The following is a 19397-nucleotide window of genomic DNA, read 5'->3' on the forward strand; positions in this document are numbered from 1 at the left end:
CTCCCTCATCCCTCCCTGCGCAGTGCCTTTAGGCCTTTAGAATAGACGATGCCTGCCTGACTGCCTTCCGGTCCTCCACTATGTTTGTGCAATGAAGCGTTGGGCTTTTATAACGCCAACAGCCAGCTGAGGGACTCCAGGATGAGCGTAGTCAGTCATTGAGAAGCTGTAAAAAGCTGAGGGAAAATTCTTAATTTACAAAAAAGAAACGAAACGAATCGCAACGAAAAAAGGAAAAACTCCGCAGCGCAATAAATGAAACGTAAGGTAAAAGAACGAAACTCAACAACTCGACGAGAGGCGGGGCTTCCTTGCAGGACAATCGTGGCAGGACTTCAGTGCCCCCAACAGTTTTTGGTTTGGACACATCCGACAAACCCCCGCCTCCGCCCCGCCTTGCAGCGATGTTCACGCACTGAAAGCTTTCCGCTCCACTTGTCCGTTCCTTTGATTCTCACGGTTTTTGATTTGAATGCCCCCCCCCCAACCCATGACGCTCCACCTTGACTGCGCCAGGAGCGCCGAGCTGTATCTTTGAGATACTTAGATACGTATATATTTTAATGTGCGCTTTATTAACAGCTTTAGATAGCAGCATTTCAGCATTACAGCTTTCGCTGGCTGACTGCTTGACTGCCCGGACGAAAGTCCTTCCCTCACAGATCTGCCCGATGGCTCTGCGTGTCCTGGGCGATTTGTTGGCCAGGTGGGGCTGCGCTTTTCTTACCCTGGGCGATGGACGCCCAGTTATCGTTGGGGAATTTGCATTGTGGATGGCAAATTCATCTCGATTGAATTTTGTCTGCAGCTGACAGGTTTCGTTTGCGTTGTTGCCAGTTTTCCATCAAATCGATTACAAGCTATCATAAATTTAGCACAGAAATTAATGGTCAAAATGAGTAAAATGTTTCACGCAGGTATTAGGCTAAGTAGAATATGGTTAAGTATGTCCTTTGCCCCTAATGCTTCAGTTATATAGGTATGTATATTTTATAGATATTTTATTAAATTTCGAAATTTGATGCGTTTAATCACGTTTTTCCCAAACTCTTTCCTCTTCAATTAGAAACTTAAAGGCGTTAATGCAGCAACACATGAGTCCAATCCTTGGCAGCTACCCTGCTGTCAGAGCCATCACAAAAATTACATTTTGCCGGCTAATTACAATTTCAAATTAAATCACAAGTAATTAGCTGAAAGTCAAAGACAAACATGGCAAACAATCGGGCGGGCTTGGGAATTTGACAGCATTTTATGATTTACAAACGCAATGTAGATTTTTTGCCTAATGGTCTTTTGTTTCCCGCTTGACAGGTGGGTGGTGGTTGTCGGTTGTTGGTTGTTGGGTGGTATTTGGTGGGTGGGTGGTGCGGTTCAGGGGTCACGCCACTGCCAGAATATTTGCCTGCCAAATGAAAGACATTAAACGCGACAACAAGCAGTCAAATGGGCAAAACAGGCGACACATTAAAATCCATTTTTAATGTTGATGTGAGTCCGCCCCACCGCCCCACCGCCCCCCTAACCACCCACTTTTTCCGAAGCATTTTCTTCCTTATGTACCATTTTCCCCGGCGTGTTTATTATTTATACATGTGTCTGTCTGTTCTCGCCTCTCTTTGACTTTTGACGTTCCCGATCCCTCATCTCCAGCTCCAACTCCGGCTCCAACAACCCACAATCCCACCCACAAAATGCGCATTTCCACCATTAGTCTGACACGACGTCCGTTAGAAATGTAATCTAAATAATTACTTTTATTGCGATTTCGCCGTATAGTAATCAGCGGAATCGGAATGGTATGTCAAGCATTTTTCACCGTTTTCAGCTCCTGAGTTATTTTTATGGCGCATATTAATGAGTTTAACTTCCGCAGTGGAGCAGCTAAAAACGAAACATTTCTTGTCATTCATTTCAATGTTTTATAAAAATTAGCCTTAAGCAAACTAACATTTATAAGCAGGCACTTGAAAAGAAGTCACAGTATAGATATAAAAAAATTCTCAAGTAATTTATACGCGTGTCATTTGTAGGGGAATTCCTTTGGTTACCAGCCATGTACCATTCCTCAGGTCCACGTGGTGCCCACTTCAGGGGATCCTCTCAGCGTGATCAGTTGCCCAGGCGGAGCAGCTCGTCCACCATGGATATGGGACACTACTTCCAGAGAATACGCCGCGGTAGCACTTGCGAGGCGGAGAGGCGAGCGGCTAAGGCGGCCCAGGACGCCAATGTGCCACCGGCCAGGCTCTTTCTGCGCTCCACCTCTCGGGGATTGCGTCGTGTCCTCGAGATCTATATGCCACGATTCCAGCCCGACGAGGAGGACCAGCGGTCAGAGGACGAACTTGGCGAGTCAGCCAGGACACGGGAGCCACAGGAAGCTCTGTCCATTGCCACCAACTGGGCGGTGGTGACGTGGCGGACGTCGAACGCGGTCGCCTGATGGCATCTTGCAGAGCCTGGATTTGTTGTAAGTGGACTTGCTGCACTCCATCGAACTTTTAATAATCCGCTGCTGCCGACAGTAACGACCACTTGATGGGGCACCTCCTGCACTTGGGAGTGGAGTATGATTGAAAAAAGAGAAACAATGCCACCAACATCTGCTTCCAATTACACTCGGTTGGGGATGGGGAAAAGCCCCAACGGGCTGGTTTCTTCAGACATCAACACGAGCACTTACTTTCTTGTTCTGGAACTCGGGGGCGTCGTACGAATGTCAACGGAATGAATGTTTGTCAGCTATCAAAAATGGTAAAACAATCTTTTAATTGAGAGCAGCAAAATTGTTAATATATTTGTAAGTGGTTATTTGAATAAATCATGGAACATTTTGTAAAAATACCCATTATTTATATCATAATGGTTATGTAGAAAGAACTTTACTCCTTGAGTTAAGGATATAATAAAAGGCAAAAATAAAGTATCTCTAGTTGGAACAACATATCATATTTGAAGTCATGTTTCTTACATGCTCAACTTAAAGTTTCAAATTTCACGAAATGTTTCATTGAAGATGGTTTCCGTGCAGATCTGGATGTTCAGGACCTCTTCCGCTGCCATCTCGCCATTTGGGCACGCTTACTTTAGCGCCCTGTCGCCCATTTAGCCATCCAGGCTCATCCACATCCGCATCCTGGCCACCGCGCGTCCTTGCTCACTTCGCCATATGCTTTGCATAACTTAGGGCGCAACAGGAAATGAATGGAACACGCCCCACCGACTGAAACATAACGAAATGTGGGGAGAACAACGTGGCAGCAGCAAAAACAACAAACAGGGCCGTGGCACAGTTATTCCACGTACTTTCCCCCACTTCTGCCGACTTTCTCCCCGCGGCAGACAGCATAAAATACTCTTGTAATAACAATTTAAAGCCGAACGCCAAGTGATACGCATTAATATATGCAATTCATTTTGCAAATTTTGATTTTTATTTACCCAGCATGGCGGCGCTATGACTCGAACATAACACAGAAAGATACATAAGTATCTGGGGGATTTCCCGGAATTAAAATCATCAAAATATCGAATACCTCTAAGCCCGATATCAAATGCACAAATACTGAACTTTAATTTGGCCCTCTGGCATCTGCGTGTGCTCCCAAAGCGATTTTATTAACTGCAAACAAAAGTAAAAAAAAAATATGAGGCAGGGAAAGAAGGAAAAGCAGGAAAAAGGGAAAGTCAAAGCCGCAGAAGAACTTTTTATTTTGCTCACATAACTTTCTTATTATTTTGTTTGCCTTTTCATCTCGGCGATAATGCCGTCTCTTTCCTTTTGCCGGGCCATGTTTCCTTTGAACTTTATCTTAGTTGTTTGCCTTTTGTTATTGTTGCCACATTTGGATAAATTTGCGGGTGTTTATGAATACTGTATGTATCTCGGCGGAAACAAATATTTTCAACTTTTGTCGCTCAACTTTTATGCCAAACATTCTTCCTCCATTTTCAACTGAAAATATTGAGTGCGCCAAAAGTTTTCCCTACGTGTATGCACATTTAATCAAATTTTTATATATGCTCAGTGTTTTTGTCAGTGAATCCCGAACAACAATGGCCAGCAGCACACTCTATATTCTAAGCCTTTTTGGGCCACAAGTTGTGTGTGGCCCAGCGAACAAGTTGTTCGCAGAACTTCCACTTCCCCACAAACTTAGTCTAGTGTGGCCAGTTTTTATCAGTTTCCGAGCAAACTGTCATCGGGTTCTGCTTATTTTATAGTTATTCCATTTCGAATGAAAAAACATGGCTGGTTATGCAATTGGTTTTTAATCAGCCCACATTTAAGCATTTATTTGAAAAGTGGCCTGGCCTTAACTTTAAGTTGGTTTTCTTTTGTTTTGGTCGAATTTCTTTTACTTTTTGCAAAAGTTTGCATATTTCATGCATACTTAAAATATATTCCCCAAAAAACTTTCACTAAGAAAGACCGCTCCGTGTACATTATGGCGCTTTGATCCCGCTCCTTATTGATGTTTCGTGCGGGGAATCCCCTTTTGGTTGAGTTTTGGTCCTTGGGGTTTTTGTGCTTGACCGACTTTTCCGCACTCCTGAGTTTCGGGCGTGTGCGCACGAACCCAAATCGAGTATACGACTTGTGTGCCCTGCAATTATTAAAAATGCATTCCCATTAATTTAAATTAGCACACGCTGCGAGAGCCGAGCACAGCATCATTAAAAGTGGAGTGGGAGTGGGGCAGTTGGAGTTGAAGTTGGTGTCGGAGCCCGAATGGGCCACTACCAACCAACCAACCTACCTACCTACCTTCGTCCTGTCGGATTAAAACTACAATTAAATTCAAATAAAACCGAATATCCTGCGGTGCTTTTTATGTGTGCGCTTGTAATATAAATCCTTTGGCTAATGGGGGCTACGCACACACTCAAGCACCAGCAGCACTCGCCAGAGCTCCAACTGTTCGCAGCAGGAGCTCTTGCTCTTGCTCCCAGCTCCCAGTTCCATGCTCCCGAAAAACGTGGAAAAAGAGCAATGAACCGAAAACACAGCAAAGGACGAGGGCGGGTGCCTTGGAGCTGCGGGTGCCGTGGAGCTTGGAGTCCTGGCGCTCGGACCCCAAAACAGCAGTTAGGCAACGCACTCGTGTGGAGATACTAATGAACAGAACTCAGCGCCTGCGATTCCGCTGGCGAATGAGATTCGCTGCCACCATGTCACCTGGTGCGGATCCAGCTCGCTCTTTGCTGGATTTGGGTGACTACATTGTGGGCACTAGCTGGTAGGCTCCATAAAACTGCATTGCTTATGGAATTAATTATTTTATTGTATTAAAGCTTAGAAGTTATAGCACTTAGAAGTCGAGGCGCAGCTTAGTTTTCTAACTTGGCATGGATGCGAAGTTCATTCTATCATAATTCCAATATTATTATAGTTCTTTGTTTTTGTTTATAAATCGATCCTTGCCATAATTCATACATAAAGACACATACCCCTTTGTAAGAGTTTAAATGAAGTTTACATATATGTAGATACAGATACAAGTAATAACCTTTTAATAATCAGCTCAAAGCCGGTAACCGTTTACATTATCAGAGATAATGCACTCAGCCGTGGACAAACGGCGGCATTTCAGCTTAATATGCATTTAAGTAAATAATTGAAATTTATTGCAATTCAGGCAGAGCCCTCTTCTCTCAAAAGGTACAAAGCGAATGGGAAATAATGCGGCTCAATGAAATGATTGTGATGTCGTTCAGTGATTTTAAGAGTTGCTACTTACTAGTCGAGCAATGCTTAATTTGCTTGATTTGATTTGGTTCGCTTGGCTTAAATAGCATTCACAAATTATTTAAGAAGCGAAACTAGACTGGCAGTTATACTTCTTTTACTTACTTGCCACATATCCAAATAGGAAGGCTTGTTGAGTTGCAATAATCGTGTCTAACAATGGTAAGAAGGTTTCCCAACTGGGGTAGTGCGACTGCCCCTTTTTGTGGCAGGTCTTATTAATGTCACGTGGGCCGGTTTTAAGTACTCCCCGATGTGCGACGATGCATGGGGCAGGAAAATGTTCTCGCATCAAATGCAGCTTTCCGTATGTCGACCGAAAATAATCAGGAATCTGGAAGTCCGCAGCTCGACATCTGGAAACTGGGCACTGGGAAACCTTCCCCCACGTTCGGTCAATTATCATGCGCCCAAATTAGCAGCAGGCCGACCCCAGCGGATATCAAAGTAAAGTTTTCTTATGCCAAAAAAAAAAAACAACAAGAAGCACATTGAAACTTAACAGAAGCAAATTACGCACACGAATTACCCTGGACAATAAAAAAGAACACAAAAAATGGAGAAGAATGGCGAATAAATTATGAACAAGCGGGTGGGTGGCATGGGGGGGCATGAGTTTTCGGGGTGGTTCAACATCTACTTGCGCGTCTAATTTGTTGGAAAATTAGTTTTGTGTGTTTTGTGCGTGTAATTTTCATGCAAGCCGATGGAGATCTGCACTTGATTTTGATTGAAATACGCTGAGAAAGGAGCAGCAAAGGAATACTTGATGTGGGCCAAGTCGCCAATGGGCTACCTCAGCAGAATAACTGGATGTACTGGGCAAAAATATGGAGTAATAAAAATGTATCCCAAATTTTTATAAATAATTAATGACCACTTTCAGAAGAACTCGCAAAAAGAAAATTCTTCCCATTTTTGTAAATTTCAAAAACAATTTTTTCAAAAATAAGGCTGGGTATTTCAAGTTTATATTTTGCATTCATTTGTAATTTACATATTCTGAGAGTTGTTCAAATGTCTATTATAAAGTCTAATCATAATTTTAAGCACTCTTCTTTCTGTTTCATATTCACTTTGCTCGTTGGTATAAAAAAACTTTACAATGTATTTTATACTTCCTCTCAGAAATATTCATTTTTTTCTGGCTTGTCGTTTGCTCTGCATTTTTTTGCTTTTGAGTAAACATTCGCACGTTTTCTGTGAAATTGTTTTCGCTTAAGTGCCGCTGTCTTTTTGCCTTTGGTTTTTATTCTTAATTTCAGTTCCCAGTGGACAGGGTTGGCATTGAGTTGGCTGCGACTGCGCAGACGACTCGTCTTGGGATTCCTGGGGAGCAGGGGATCCTCCTTGATTATGAGGGCGTCACTGCACGCAGCAGACAGACTTGCCTTGTTATTTCAGCGCACTGCAATCAAATGAACGAGGGAAGAGGTCTGGAAAAGATTCTCTAGCCGCATTTTGAATACCCTTAGGCAGCAGAAGTATGTGATTTATACAGTTATTTTTCAATACACCATTTCAAAAAGGAATAAAAAAAGGAGTAGTGGTACCCCTTTTAAAGGACATGCCTTAGATTTGCTTAAACCAGCTAATTTTAACTTTTATTTCTTAAAAGGGCATATGGCATGGAAAAGTATTCCTTCGCAAGGGATTGTGACAGGAAACTTGTTTAATTGGCTGAGAACTGAAGGAGGCGTGGATTTCGCTGTTAAGGCATTTTTAAGCGGAATAAGTGGATTCATTCTGCACTTGCTCACTCATTAGCTGCTCAAGTAGAAGATCTCGTTGCAAAATGTATCGAACTGGAAGCCCAAAGTTGAATTCAATTCAATTAGCAGCATATTTTGCTGGCGCGATACGAAAGCAGTGCCAAAAAATAAAAAGAAAGATACAATGCCCGCAGGTAGTGGCAATTTATGGGGCTCATGCCATTGTCAGCATGTGGTTTCAGGTCCCTTTTTTATTTATTTTGTTTTTTTTTTTGCATGTTTTGACACTGCAGGCCAAGAAGATGGCACAGAGTGGAAAAACAAGGGGATGCCCTGCTGTTCACACTCAATGGCATGCGATCTTCGGAGTCCAGAGAATGGCTCTTTTGTGGGGCAGTTCGGAACTTTTCCTATAGCCCATGGGGGTGGATATGGGATACGGGAGGTGACAGGCTCTTTCGGAGCCCAGGCTCCCTCCACGTTGCGTGGCGTCGAAATGATTTAAAAGCTGGCGTGAGTGAATATGCTTGCTCAACGAGCCACTCAACATGCTGACCCCAATCCCGATGTGTGTCTGGAGCCAATTAAGGATCGCACTCAGAGCTCAGGAATGCTCCAAAAAGGAAATTGAGATACTTTACATGTTTGTATTTTATACAAGCCTAATTGAGCAAGCTAATAAAATGTTAAACAACTATAGCAAGTATTGTGCGACTGTTTCAAAACGAAATTATTACTAAATGTTGTCTGCCATTAATAATTGCTATTAGAAGATTAATGGTTAGTATTAGCATAGCCTACCTAGTCCCATCAATGACCCATTGCCAAGGAGCTCTCCATCCCGTTTGACGGAGAATTCTCTGGAGGAGACGTGGCGTGACAGGTTGCGTTAAATGACAAATTACAAGTATTTACATGGAAAACACAACAAGATGCCAAGATGGCAAGATGCCGAGATGCCGAGATGCTGGCAGTCTGCGTAATCGATGCGGGGCGCGCGTGTCTCGAGAGCTGGTGGCTGAGGAGCACTCGAAACCACCAAGGTGGTGCAGGAAAACCACACGCCGCCGGAAAGACAATCGAGCTGGTGAGGGGAGCAGGCGGTCGGGGCGGCAAAGTGTACCAACGTCGCGTAATTGAGCGAAAAAGTCAGGACAAGAAGTGAGTTCTGGGCGCCACCTGTCGCCGTTCTACGAAGTGCAGCTCCACAGCTCCTGTCGCCTGAAGTTTACGCATATGGGCGCCTCAAATTGATTGCATTAATGATATGTTGCTGTGCATCCCACCTAGGCGGAGTGGGCTCCAAATGATATCCAGGTCGGCGGTGCAAACGTGTTGATTTCGTAACCAAGTATCTGATGGCAGATGGACTCTAAGATACTATCTAAGTGAAAGCTCATAGAATATCTGCGGTGCTACAAAGAGTCAATGTTAATTTTATTATTTAATTTATTCCGCTTTAAATATAAACAATGAATATTAAGTAAGTAAAAACGTGGTAGGTTTTCTTTGACTCCTTAAGCTGTGCCATAGAAATCTAATTCACTCCCAAATCAGGAGTAGTGCGTCATGTCTGGGGATGCCGAGCAGCAGAAGCCACCATCCTTGTCGCATCGGAATCTTTGCGGCTCACTGCATCGGTTGCGTGCCCCACCCGCAGCCACTCATGGTGGCACATTGTGCTATCCAAGCAGCCGGGAATCGACATGCCACTGACCCAAAGACAATATACGTGCAGGCCGAGCTCGGCAATTTAATTTGGTTAATGAGGCGCAATGGGCGAGATATGGGAAGGCCACGTTTTGGGGGGCGGCGAACTCCTTAAATCGCAGCTCCCTGACCCAGTTTGATGAAGGCCCAGGAAGCCAGGCTGTGGAAATGCGGAAATTGGGCAAGGCAATCTTTAGCGAAGACATTTCCCAGTTTATTTCAACTCGCAGCGCTGCGGAGTGGTGTGGAAAATGTTGAAGAACTCCGTTGGACCTGCCCAACGGTGGCACTTGGTCGTCTGTTTATTTTCATAGGCGCAGTTTTAATTAAACTGACTCCGATGCACTTCAAAGTGCCAACTGCTATTTATAGGAGATCAAAGCGAGTCCAATTACTCAACGCCAGCTCGCCATGCACTTTTCCAAAGTTGGCAATGAGCTAGAGAGCCGCACCGGTGCCTCCTGCATTTCAGATTTCAAATTAATTGCACACAGGCACTCCATGCCGCCTGGCCGGAGTGGGTGTGGCAGGAAATCAAAGAGCAGATCGTGCAAATGGAGCTCGGCGGCAGGATGACGAGCGGAACACACTGTGGCAAGGTGTTAGAACCGCGGCACCTCGTGCTTGGAGTCCTCCAGCTCCAACTCCGTCTCCATCTGCAGCTCCATGTGCGCAGCCTAATTACGCGGAATCCCTGCCACACAGCGAGGCAGTCACACGACTTTCAAAATCAATTTCGTTCAACAATAAATAGTTTCTTAATAAATTGCACACTCAAAATGCAACTTCCTGCAATTAAAGGCCAAGTCGGGCGACCGCTCCAACCCCCATCCCCCGCTCGCGGCTCTACACTCCCTTGCTCCACCGCACTCGAGTGCAATAAAAAATAATTGAAAATTCAGTCACGTAAAAGTTTTCCAGCCGCCGCTCTCTCAGATCGGTGATCGCGACTCATTAATCCATGCGGACGCCGACGACCAGATGGCGATGGCAATGCAACCAGATCGTGCGTGCTTTAAAATATAATATTTTTGAAGTTCATCAAAATTTTCATAGCTGCAAGTGTTGGAAAATGGAGTATATATCATAATGCAGGACATCGACTTCGGTTTTCAGTTTACTTAACTGTGATTAATACTTTTAAAATACCCAAAATGGATCCCCTTGCGTTGATTAATAAGTATAAGTATTTTTCTTTATGTTGTTCAACACCGTTTCTCCAGTTTTAAGCTAGTATGTACATAAGTATCTTCCTACCACATTAGATATCTTAGATGCACTTTCAAGATTGCCTTGTGCTTATGTGCCACACTGCCTCTTTGCGATAGTTGCTAAACGCCTAGTTCACGCTGCCTTCTCTACCAGCTGGTTGTTGCCCCACAACAAAAGCACGCGACTTGGCTTATCAGCCAGCGACAATCGGCGAAACGTTGCGAAGGGGGACGGAGGGGGTACTTCATATTTGGGTTAAAAAGGCGTGCACGCAATTTACTCCGCCAGTCAAGAGTTGTGGATGGAGGGGAGTGGGGGGATGGTGAGGCAGAAAGATCATCATCAAGACTGCAAAGTGAAAGACACTCGGTCTCGACTTGTTGATGATGCGTTTTATTGGGGCGAAGTATGGCCGCGAGTCTTAACTAAGTCTGCGCTTAATTAACCACGCTCCTCGGCATTCGGATTGCAGGTGGGCGTGTATCTCATGGATGCAGGTGGCTGGCTGCCTGCATCCGAAGTCGAACCAATTCCGAGCCGGAGCTGCATTTCGCTGGGGTCGGAACGCCAACCTTTCCGCGAAGCTCTGTTCCCAGCAGGGGGATGTCATCCGTTTCCGCTTGTGACAGCGGTGTAGAGTGTTTGCCACTTTTTTGCTTAGCGCATCGCATGGCAGATTGTCAGCCCAGTGCGACGCGACATTGGGATATTGCAGTCAGCAGTCCCGTCCCTTTGTCATCCGGATTCTTTCGAGCCAGGCCAAACCTCCGCCCTATTTTTGTTGCTCACAGTTGCGACGAAATTGAAAATAAATTTTTAATGATTTGCTGCTGAGCTCGGTGCTTTGAGCTGGCTGGAAATATTCGCCAGGGCCAGGGTACTGAAAGCAGGAGGGTGGTGGAGGCGGTTCGTTGAACTGCCGAAAGTCAAAAGTCGAAAATTGCATCCAGTGAGTCATCCGTGATCGAAATTGGCAAGGAACTGCTGCATTGATTATAGGAAGTGCCGCCATATCTCAGGACAATCAGCATTATAAACATACTGCTGTCAGAATTAACCGTTGACCTGTGCGAAGATATGTGTGTACGGGTCAGGTTCATTGACTTGAGCAAGTATATACACTTGATTAATTGTGCAGGCTTCAAAGTATCCGTTAGATACTTGACTCGTGCGGCTGGTACGCAAATTCGATATGCCAATAGATGGCCAGGACACTCGAGGCTGTCAGAAGCAGGACATTTGCAACTCTCAGCTCTCAGCCGTGCGTGTGTGGATAATGAAGTGCTGCAGCTGCGGATACAGATACATTTGACAGGAGAAAACTTGAAAACTAATAAGCTCAGACAAAAGACATTACAAATCTAATAGCTCCTGTCGACTCTCTGTGTGCTTGAATAAACTCTGAAGGATATTGTAAATTTGACAACAAGCTGTCGTTGTCGGTAAGTGTGTATATCGTAGTGTGTGTGCACACACAATGCGATACAAATGTATCTCTGGACGTCACATCAAGTGGGCTTTGGCTCAGATATTTCGGCGACTCCAACAGACTCTTGCGGCTTCTGTGTGTTTTAGTGTGGTCAATGGAATTTGCGTAAGAGGATTTTAAAATTTTAAATTAAGTAGCCTGCTTTGAGCCAGAGCTCTGTGCATCCTGCGGTTTGCTTGCATAATCGTCCTCGTCAAGGGAAATGCAATTTTAATGCCTGTTGAGGCCCACAGCCCCGGCAGCAAGTGCAGCTCCCACTTGGCCCGGTCTCATTGTTTAATGCTCGGTTTCGTCCTAAATGGCCGTGCTAATTGAAGTATTCCTTCGCCCCAATGCCACCCGACTGTCCACTGAAAAGTATCTATCAGATGCTGTTGCTCCTGGCTGCGACTTGGCCGTCTGCCGGGAACTTGACCCTCTCCCAAAGTCAATTTGTCGTCGTACTTAGCCGCACACATAAATTCCCCCAGCTCCTGACCAGCGTGCTGATCCGACTGCCCACCATCCTCCATTCTGTGCCTCGGAGTCCTGGGCTGAAACCTCGTTGCACATTACAACTTTGAATGCCAACTCGCAAATGAACTATAAATAAATAATTTCACTCGCAAGAAAGACGAACGAGCAGCTCCAGGGTTCAGGGGTCATTGGGAAGAACGAGAGCGAGGGTTGACTGCAAAGATGATGAAGATTCATGTGGATGAGGCTCTCAATGGTTCTTCAGTTCATATAACACAAATGATTCAAGTAACCAATGCTTTCAGAGTTGGACTTTATTATTGAATTCTAAGTGTGACAGACAAATGATAAGCCATCAGGAAGTTGAAACTTCTCGAACTCCCCTCCGTCCCCACACGCTGCCAAAAAGTATTCGTATTTTTCGGGATGTCAGGAAAACGGAAGCACTGAGGGTGGGGAAATGGAAAAAGAACTATCGGAACGTAGCGGAGCGGTACATAACGTTCGCCGGCAACAAATCGCCGGAAACAAAAGAAAAACAAAAAGAGCCTTACAACATGTCTGCAGCAGAGACAAGGATACCCATCGGGTTCTGAAGCGGTGGGCAGGTGGGTATCTGGATCTGGATCTGGTTATATGACTGTACGGCTGTATGGCTATATGGCAGTGTGGCACAATGGCCGGCAGCAAAAGTCATGGCGAGTTCCAGCTACAAGTTCATTAAATAAATTATTCATACGCAACGTGTGCCGAACAAAAATGGCAACTGACGCTTCGTCGCATTTTTTTCACTTTTCCACACACACACACACAAACACTCGAACACACACAGACGTAGCAGTACACCTGGGAGGACTTTCGTTGGAGGAATATTCATTGGCAGTTTGTTTTATTTGCCAACGACTGTGGAATGAAAACGCATTGGACTTAAATATTTATGCGCCAACGTCTACATTTGTGTCGGTACTTCTGTGAGTATAGTATAGAGTCCGCAGGAGCGGAGTAAATTGTTGTTCCGCCGTGAAATGAACGCCGCTTTAACACCAGATCCCGTCGTCTGCCGGCCAATATTATGACCATTACCATCGAGCATTCTCCAGCTTGGGATGCACTCAATTAAAATGCCATCTGCCGAAGTCAAGGAAAGCCAGGTATGCTAAACTTTTGTCCAGCTGAATTAAAACAAATTTAATTACGAGTGCAACTAAGCCGAATTCGAGAGCTATTTGCATATGGCTGTCACAAAATCGTAGGTTTATGCATGCAGCTAAAGAGTTGGTCATTCGGTTTCCGTTTGTGTATCTGTATCTGTATCTGAAATGAACGAATACAAATTCGTTGGCAAGTATGCAAATAAAAATGCCAATACAAATTCGTTGGCAAGTATGCAAATAAAAATGCCAATACACGAATTCATCAATGCATTCAGAGGTTTGAACCTGCATTTCTGACACTTGCAACTCTGTCTCCTTGTCTGTCTGCATTTTTTGTGTGGCATTTTGAAGTTTGGCTGACATGCCTGATCCTTTGCGGTTAGTTGAACTTTTATTGTCCTTCGCCTGCTTTTTGTCAGTTCTGTTCATGTAGAAAGCATGAGATTGCATTTTTAACAGGTGGCGGTCGAGAACCAGATGGTAAGCGAGCAGGGAAGGTTTCATGTCGTTGCAGCTATAGTGAAAATTGATTTGAGAATTTGATTTTTATCCATGTGGGGGGTACTCCACGTGGTCACGAAAACTGCTAGTGTCACCAGGGAAATTTGAGCTGGAAAATCGACCGCACTGATTTAATATAGACGCCAGATCCAGGCAGATTTGAAATGTCTGACATGTTACCTCCACTTTCCAAATAAACTGAGTAAATTATTCGAAAAATTAAAAGCAAGTCTCATTGCTGGTTCTGCACTGCCTCAAATTTGTAAACTCAAAGCGACCACTCACTGCACTTACCACTGGAAACAGTGGAACAACTTTTATGGCAATCAACACAATGAAACCGCAAAACATAATGTTTAGTTGGCAAATGCGATGTGCGGCAATTTTCGATGTAAACTAAACAAATTACAAACTAATTTTCAGTTTGAAAAAACTGTATAAAGCGAATCGTGGGCCGCCAGTGCTAAAAATGGTACCGAACCATGTAACCTGGAAATCGGAATCCTAATAGCGACAACGTCAACACGCCATCTACCGCAGAAAAACAACAACAACAATAGTGGATTGGTGGAGCGTACCCCCAAAGTGCTATGCTCCCCGAATTTCCCACCGTCTACTTCATTTATTACATTCCATTTATGCAATTGCAACAGAATCCATGTTTGCGGTTAATGGAAAATTTATTTATTTAAATACAATTTATTCGACACGCCACTGAGAGCTGTTCACTTTGGGCCATGTCGGTGATGAAAAACGTCATGCCAGCAAATTGTTGCTGACATAAAGGCCCAAGACCAAAACATGGCCGTAGCCACGCCCACTTCCTACTTTGTTTACCCGCCCCACACACTCCCCGCAGCTGCTGCACTCTGTGTTTTTGTATGAGCTTTGATCGCAGTGGTTGCATTTACCAAACAATCCAGTCGAGGCACAAAGGTTCTATATCAGTGGTCACCCAGTGACACCCAGTAGACGGAGAAAAACCATCGCATCCCATGGGATTGGGGCGGCATAATATAATTGTATTACAACGATGCTAAAAGGTTGATGCCAGATATTTGCATATTACGTCTGTGGTAAAAAAGTCTTAAAAACATTCGGTAAGTGCAATTCAGAAATGAATAATAAAATTCAGAGAAAATTAAAAAGGGTTTGCATAAATGTCATTTTCAGAATGCCAAACTTCATATTCATTACGTTTACATAATCATTCGACTGTCTGATACCCCTTTTAAAGGTACTATGTTCTATCAGCAATGACGTTTTTGACAAAGGAACATAATTAACAAGAAAGAACGCTTAAGTCAACTGTCTCGACTATTAGATACCCTTTACTTAGATAGTGAAGAGCTAGATAGATTGAAATTTTTAAGATGGAAAGCTGATGAATTTGACCACTGTGCTTTGTGCATATCGAACATGCAGTTATAATGAAAACGTGCAATGGCCGTTTACGCAAGCAATTTATTGATCATTGTAAATATTTTAAACATTTTATTTGATTCTTACTGCGTCACGTTCAAAATCATTTACCGAGTCGCAATCTCCGCTGCTGCGCTTCCGCTTTTGTTTATGAATTCCCAATTAGACAGTTCTTAACGCTCATTTCTGACACCTCGCAAAGGGCTGGGACCACGAAAAGTCGTAAAGACTTGAAACCGTTTTACGACATTTTTATTTAATTGCAAAAGCTAACATTAGTACTTCGAGTGGGCATCCATGGCACTTTTATGACAGCTGTCGACCATTTGGGCCGACGTTGTTGCGTAAAGTGTCAGCCAAGTCGTAACATTACAGGCTTTACTGTAATAATATTTAAATTCTGAAATATCCGCTTGCCAGAAGAAGCCGACACTTTGGCCCAATGGAATCATGACTTCCGAAGAGGTGATGTGTGCGCCAGCCAAGCTTTTGTAGAAGAACCCAATTCAAAACTTAGGCCTTCCTCCCCCCCAATTTAAACTTGCTTGTTATCTGCTGCTAATTTTGTGCAAAATTTCAAATATTCCCCAAAATATCCCCATCGGGATTACCGCAGTTGTCGGGGGTACTTGGCTAATGGACGCCGCCCGAGCTGTTCATCATCATGCTGCTCATGCATTCAAAGTTTTGACAGTTGACTGTCATTACTCCGACCCAAGCCGAAAACCAAATCCTAGTCCAGCCATCGCAATCTAGTGAAATTTCGCAATGCGTTTGCGTTTTACGTTAACATCTCGCTGCCTTGCATACTAAACAAACCCTCCAATCCCGTCCAGAATCCAGCTGGGTAGCTTCAATTGTTGCCACTGCCACTGTTGCGATGTTGTGATGTTGCACTGATGTTGCTGCAGCGCCAACCACAAAATGGACAAAATGTGTTCAATTTCAGGCCTGTGATTTTTCAATAGACAACTGGGCGCTGTGAGGGCTTGGATCACCTGGTCCTGGCACGGGTCCTGGTCCTGGCACTGGCACTGGCATCGCCTCCTGCTTTGTCGAATTAACATTGATGCCGTGCCCGGCTGAGCCTTCATTTTGTTTGTTGCTTACCTGTCCGTCCGGCTGACGTGATGGCGTTCATTAGCACGCACGTCGGCGCCATTTTGCAAACGCATTTCCGCTGCAGCCGCACGTGCGGTTCAGTTGGCGTTTCCCAAACTGGGGATGACCTTTCACTCCCATCCAAACCAGATAGATGTGAAATAGCAGGGATCAGCACTTAAGGCCTAAAAGGAAAAATATGCCACCATTTCTATAGATAATTTCAAGATTAATTACAATTTACTTGATAATTTTCAGTTCTCATATTCCAATTTATGTGCCGTGAATCACGAGTCCATCTTCATCAGTTCGACAGCAGTATGCCCAGCAGTCCTGTTGGAGTTGGGTAAATGTTATAAGTGTTCTATTTTTGCTGCCGGCATCAGTTTTGCCATACCCAGCGCCCATTCAAAGGCTTTTTTAATTGGAGATGTATACGGCAGCTTAACGCAACGGATAGCAGTCGCAGTCCGCAGAGCTGGGCAGGGCAGTTGCACCCATCCAGCGGAGGAGTAGTTAGTTGCCCCACAGAACACCCGAATCCGGGTTCCAGGCCAAAAATAACCAGAGCGTAGCGGGCCGAATTGAGTCGATAATTGGTAACGCGTCACGTGTAATGCTCTCAAAAGCCAAAAATGGAATTTCTAATTAAGTTTTACAGGGATTTAATATCGACTATCTGCAGATCCCATTACGCCCATCTCCTCATCCTCCTCCGCTGGCCTGCAGCTGGTGTGTACGAACCTTTGGTCAATTAACACATCAACGAGTTAAGAGCAGAAGCCCAGGCCAGTACAGTTGGAGCACAAACTGGCCATCGGTGGGGGCAATTCCACTTACTTGCCAGAACATTTTCCTGCTGCTACTGCTGATGCTACCGCTGCTGCTGTTGCGCTGCAATTGCTGCTGTTGATGCGCTTCGAGGATTAGAAAGTAGTCAAAAGAACTCGGAGATGGATGGACGGGATGGCCACCGGCAGTCTCCTTGCCAGATTGGAGCAGAATGAGTTATTAAAATCTGTTTAGGAACGTAGTTTATGGAACTTTGTATGGAAGAGTCCTTCGGCCATTTAGAATCAGATTTCAGTTCTGGATCTGAAAAGCAACACTTCCTTCTTTTAGTCAACTGCTTATTTAATGCTTGTATTTAGGCTTGCATTTACTATTTATTTATTTATTGATATATAAGTACACCTTGGAAGACTTATATCTCATGTAAGCATACCTAACTATCTGGAAAACTGTATAATCCTTGCCAAACCGATATGAACTTTCTTGCAGTGCACTCCGTCAATATGATGAATATAGAATCTGAATATGGGCAGGCATCGGCTGTCGAAGTTGGGCCAAGACAAGCTATAGCTGTGGCAGGCAACCCGTCACTCACCCACCCACCCATTCACTTATTCGCTCATTCACCCATTCACCCATTCACTCATTCACCCATTCCCGGGCCATCATTTGCAAAAGCCTCGCAGCAGTAACAATTGATATGCGTGTACGTGAGCTGAATGGCGAGCCTCCTCGTCGGCGGGGCAATTGAATCGATGTGCGCGGAGTGCGGCAGTGGCTCCATGGGGGAGTGGGGCGGATTAGGGCAAACTTGTGAGCCAAGTCAGTGGAAACTTTGGCAGTTGGCGGGCGGGGGATTGGACCGAGATGCCAGCCTTAAAGTGTATCAGGCGGAATGGAAAACTTCTGCTCCTGGCCACCTACGACCGACGTTAGAACGCCGTGCGGGGAGTGGCCGGGCGGTTCACTGCTTCCTGCAGGAAACGCCAAATGTGTCGCCCATGTCTATTCTTATCAATTAGCCATTTGTCATTTCCGAGTGCGCAAACAAACGGCCGACAGCCGGAGCATTGCCAACTTCAATCCATAACTCAGTCGCAGTCCGGCCAAAGCCGTTGGGCATGCGCTGTCTGTCAGGCGGCTTGTTCGCCTGCCCGGCAGTCAAACAAATCAGCGCTTATATATGGTTATGAACAGGAATTTACACAAAAATGCAATCAGCGCGCCTGATAAATTTACAAACTTCTGCCAAAGAATACAGAGTGGCACGCTGTCGCGTTATCATGAGCAAATAATTACATTGCGTGTACGAGGACTCAAGGAACTTATCAGTTCGATTCTTGGATACTGTCACAGCCTAAACCAAACGGCGTATGTTTGCTTGGTATATTTGGCTATCAGTCCGAAGTTGTTTGTCTCCAGATGCATTGGAATGAATTCTTCATCAGGATCAATCGTAGTGTCAACAGCTATCTTTCTTGCACAATAGATAAAATAATGGGTATCTGATTGAATTTTTAATCTTCGAAAGCAGCCCATCGAGAATGTCAGTATCTATAAATACTTTATGGAGTGGGAAAGGTCTGGGACAATAAACAAATGTGGCAAAAGATACTATGCCAGTATCGCAGCATGGGGTTGATGTATTCACAGAGTCCTTGAACGCTATGTAAATATTTACTCATGATAACGCAACAGTTGCTTGTTCTATCTATGTATTTTGTATATCTATTAGCCGCGTTGAATGCATTTTTGTGTAAATTCCTGATCATAACCATTTGGCCGCCGCTCATCCGCTCGTCCGCTGATTTGTTTGACTGCCGGGCAGGCGAACAAGCCGTTTGACAGACAGCGCATGCCCAACGGCTTCGGCCGGAATGGGTATGAGTTATGGTTGGAAGTTGGCTGTCTGCTGTTGGTTTGCACACTCGGATGTGACAAATGGCCAATTGATAGGAACATGCAAAGAGTCTATCGAATAAAATTACTTACAAAGTTAAATTGACTACAAGAATGAATGTTTGATTTGCAGGATTTGTCCTGTCAATAACATTTACATTACTCTTGCAGAATGTATGTATATATTTTTGATTAAT

At 44.5% G+C, this 19397-nt stretch overlaps 1 protein-coding gene across 2 annotated transcripts; it reads left to right on the forward strand.

Annotated features, from left to right (window-relative positions):
* The first annotated feature begins 1947 nt into the window (after positions 1–1947).
* On the forward strand, positions 1948–2847 carry LOC6613598. Of its 2 annotated transcripts, XM_002038032.2 has the most exons (3): positions 1948–2007; positions 2073–2473; positions 2529–2847. In XM_002038032.2, exon 2 carries the CDS (start codon positions 2144–2146, stop codon positions 2444–2446), a length of 303 nt encoding a protein of 100 aa, XP_002038068.2. In that variant the 5' UTR covers positions 1948–2007; positions 2073–2143; the 3' UTR covers positions 2447–2473; positions 2529–2847. The 2 variants fall into 2 exon arrangements, with proteins under 2 accessions (XP_002038068.2, XP_032577726.1); XM_032721835.1 differs by having other exon boundaries at positions 1948–2473.
* The last annotated feature ends 16550 nt before the right edge of the window (positions 2848–19397 follow it).

This window comes from Drosophila sechellia, chromosome 2L, assembly GCF_004382195.2.
Source record: "Drosophila sechellia strain sech25 chromosome 2L, ASM438219v1, whole genome shotgun sequence".
NCBI classification, from domain to species: Eukaryota; Metazoa; Arthropoda; class Insecta; order Diptera; family Drosophilidae; genus Drosophila; species Drosophila sechellia.

What these genes read in the sequence shown, in the direction of transcription:
- LOC6613598 (XM_032721835.1), top strand. Translation starts at nt 2,057, where the DNA reads ATGTACCATTCCTCAGGTCCACGTGGTGCCCACTTCAGGGGATCCTCT.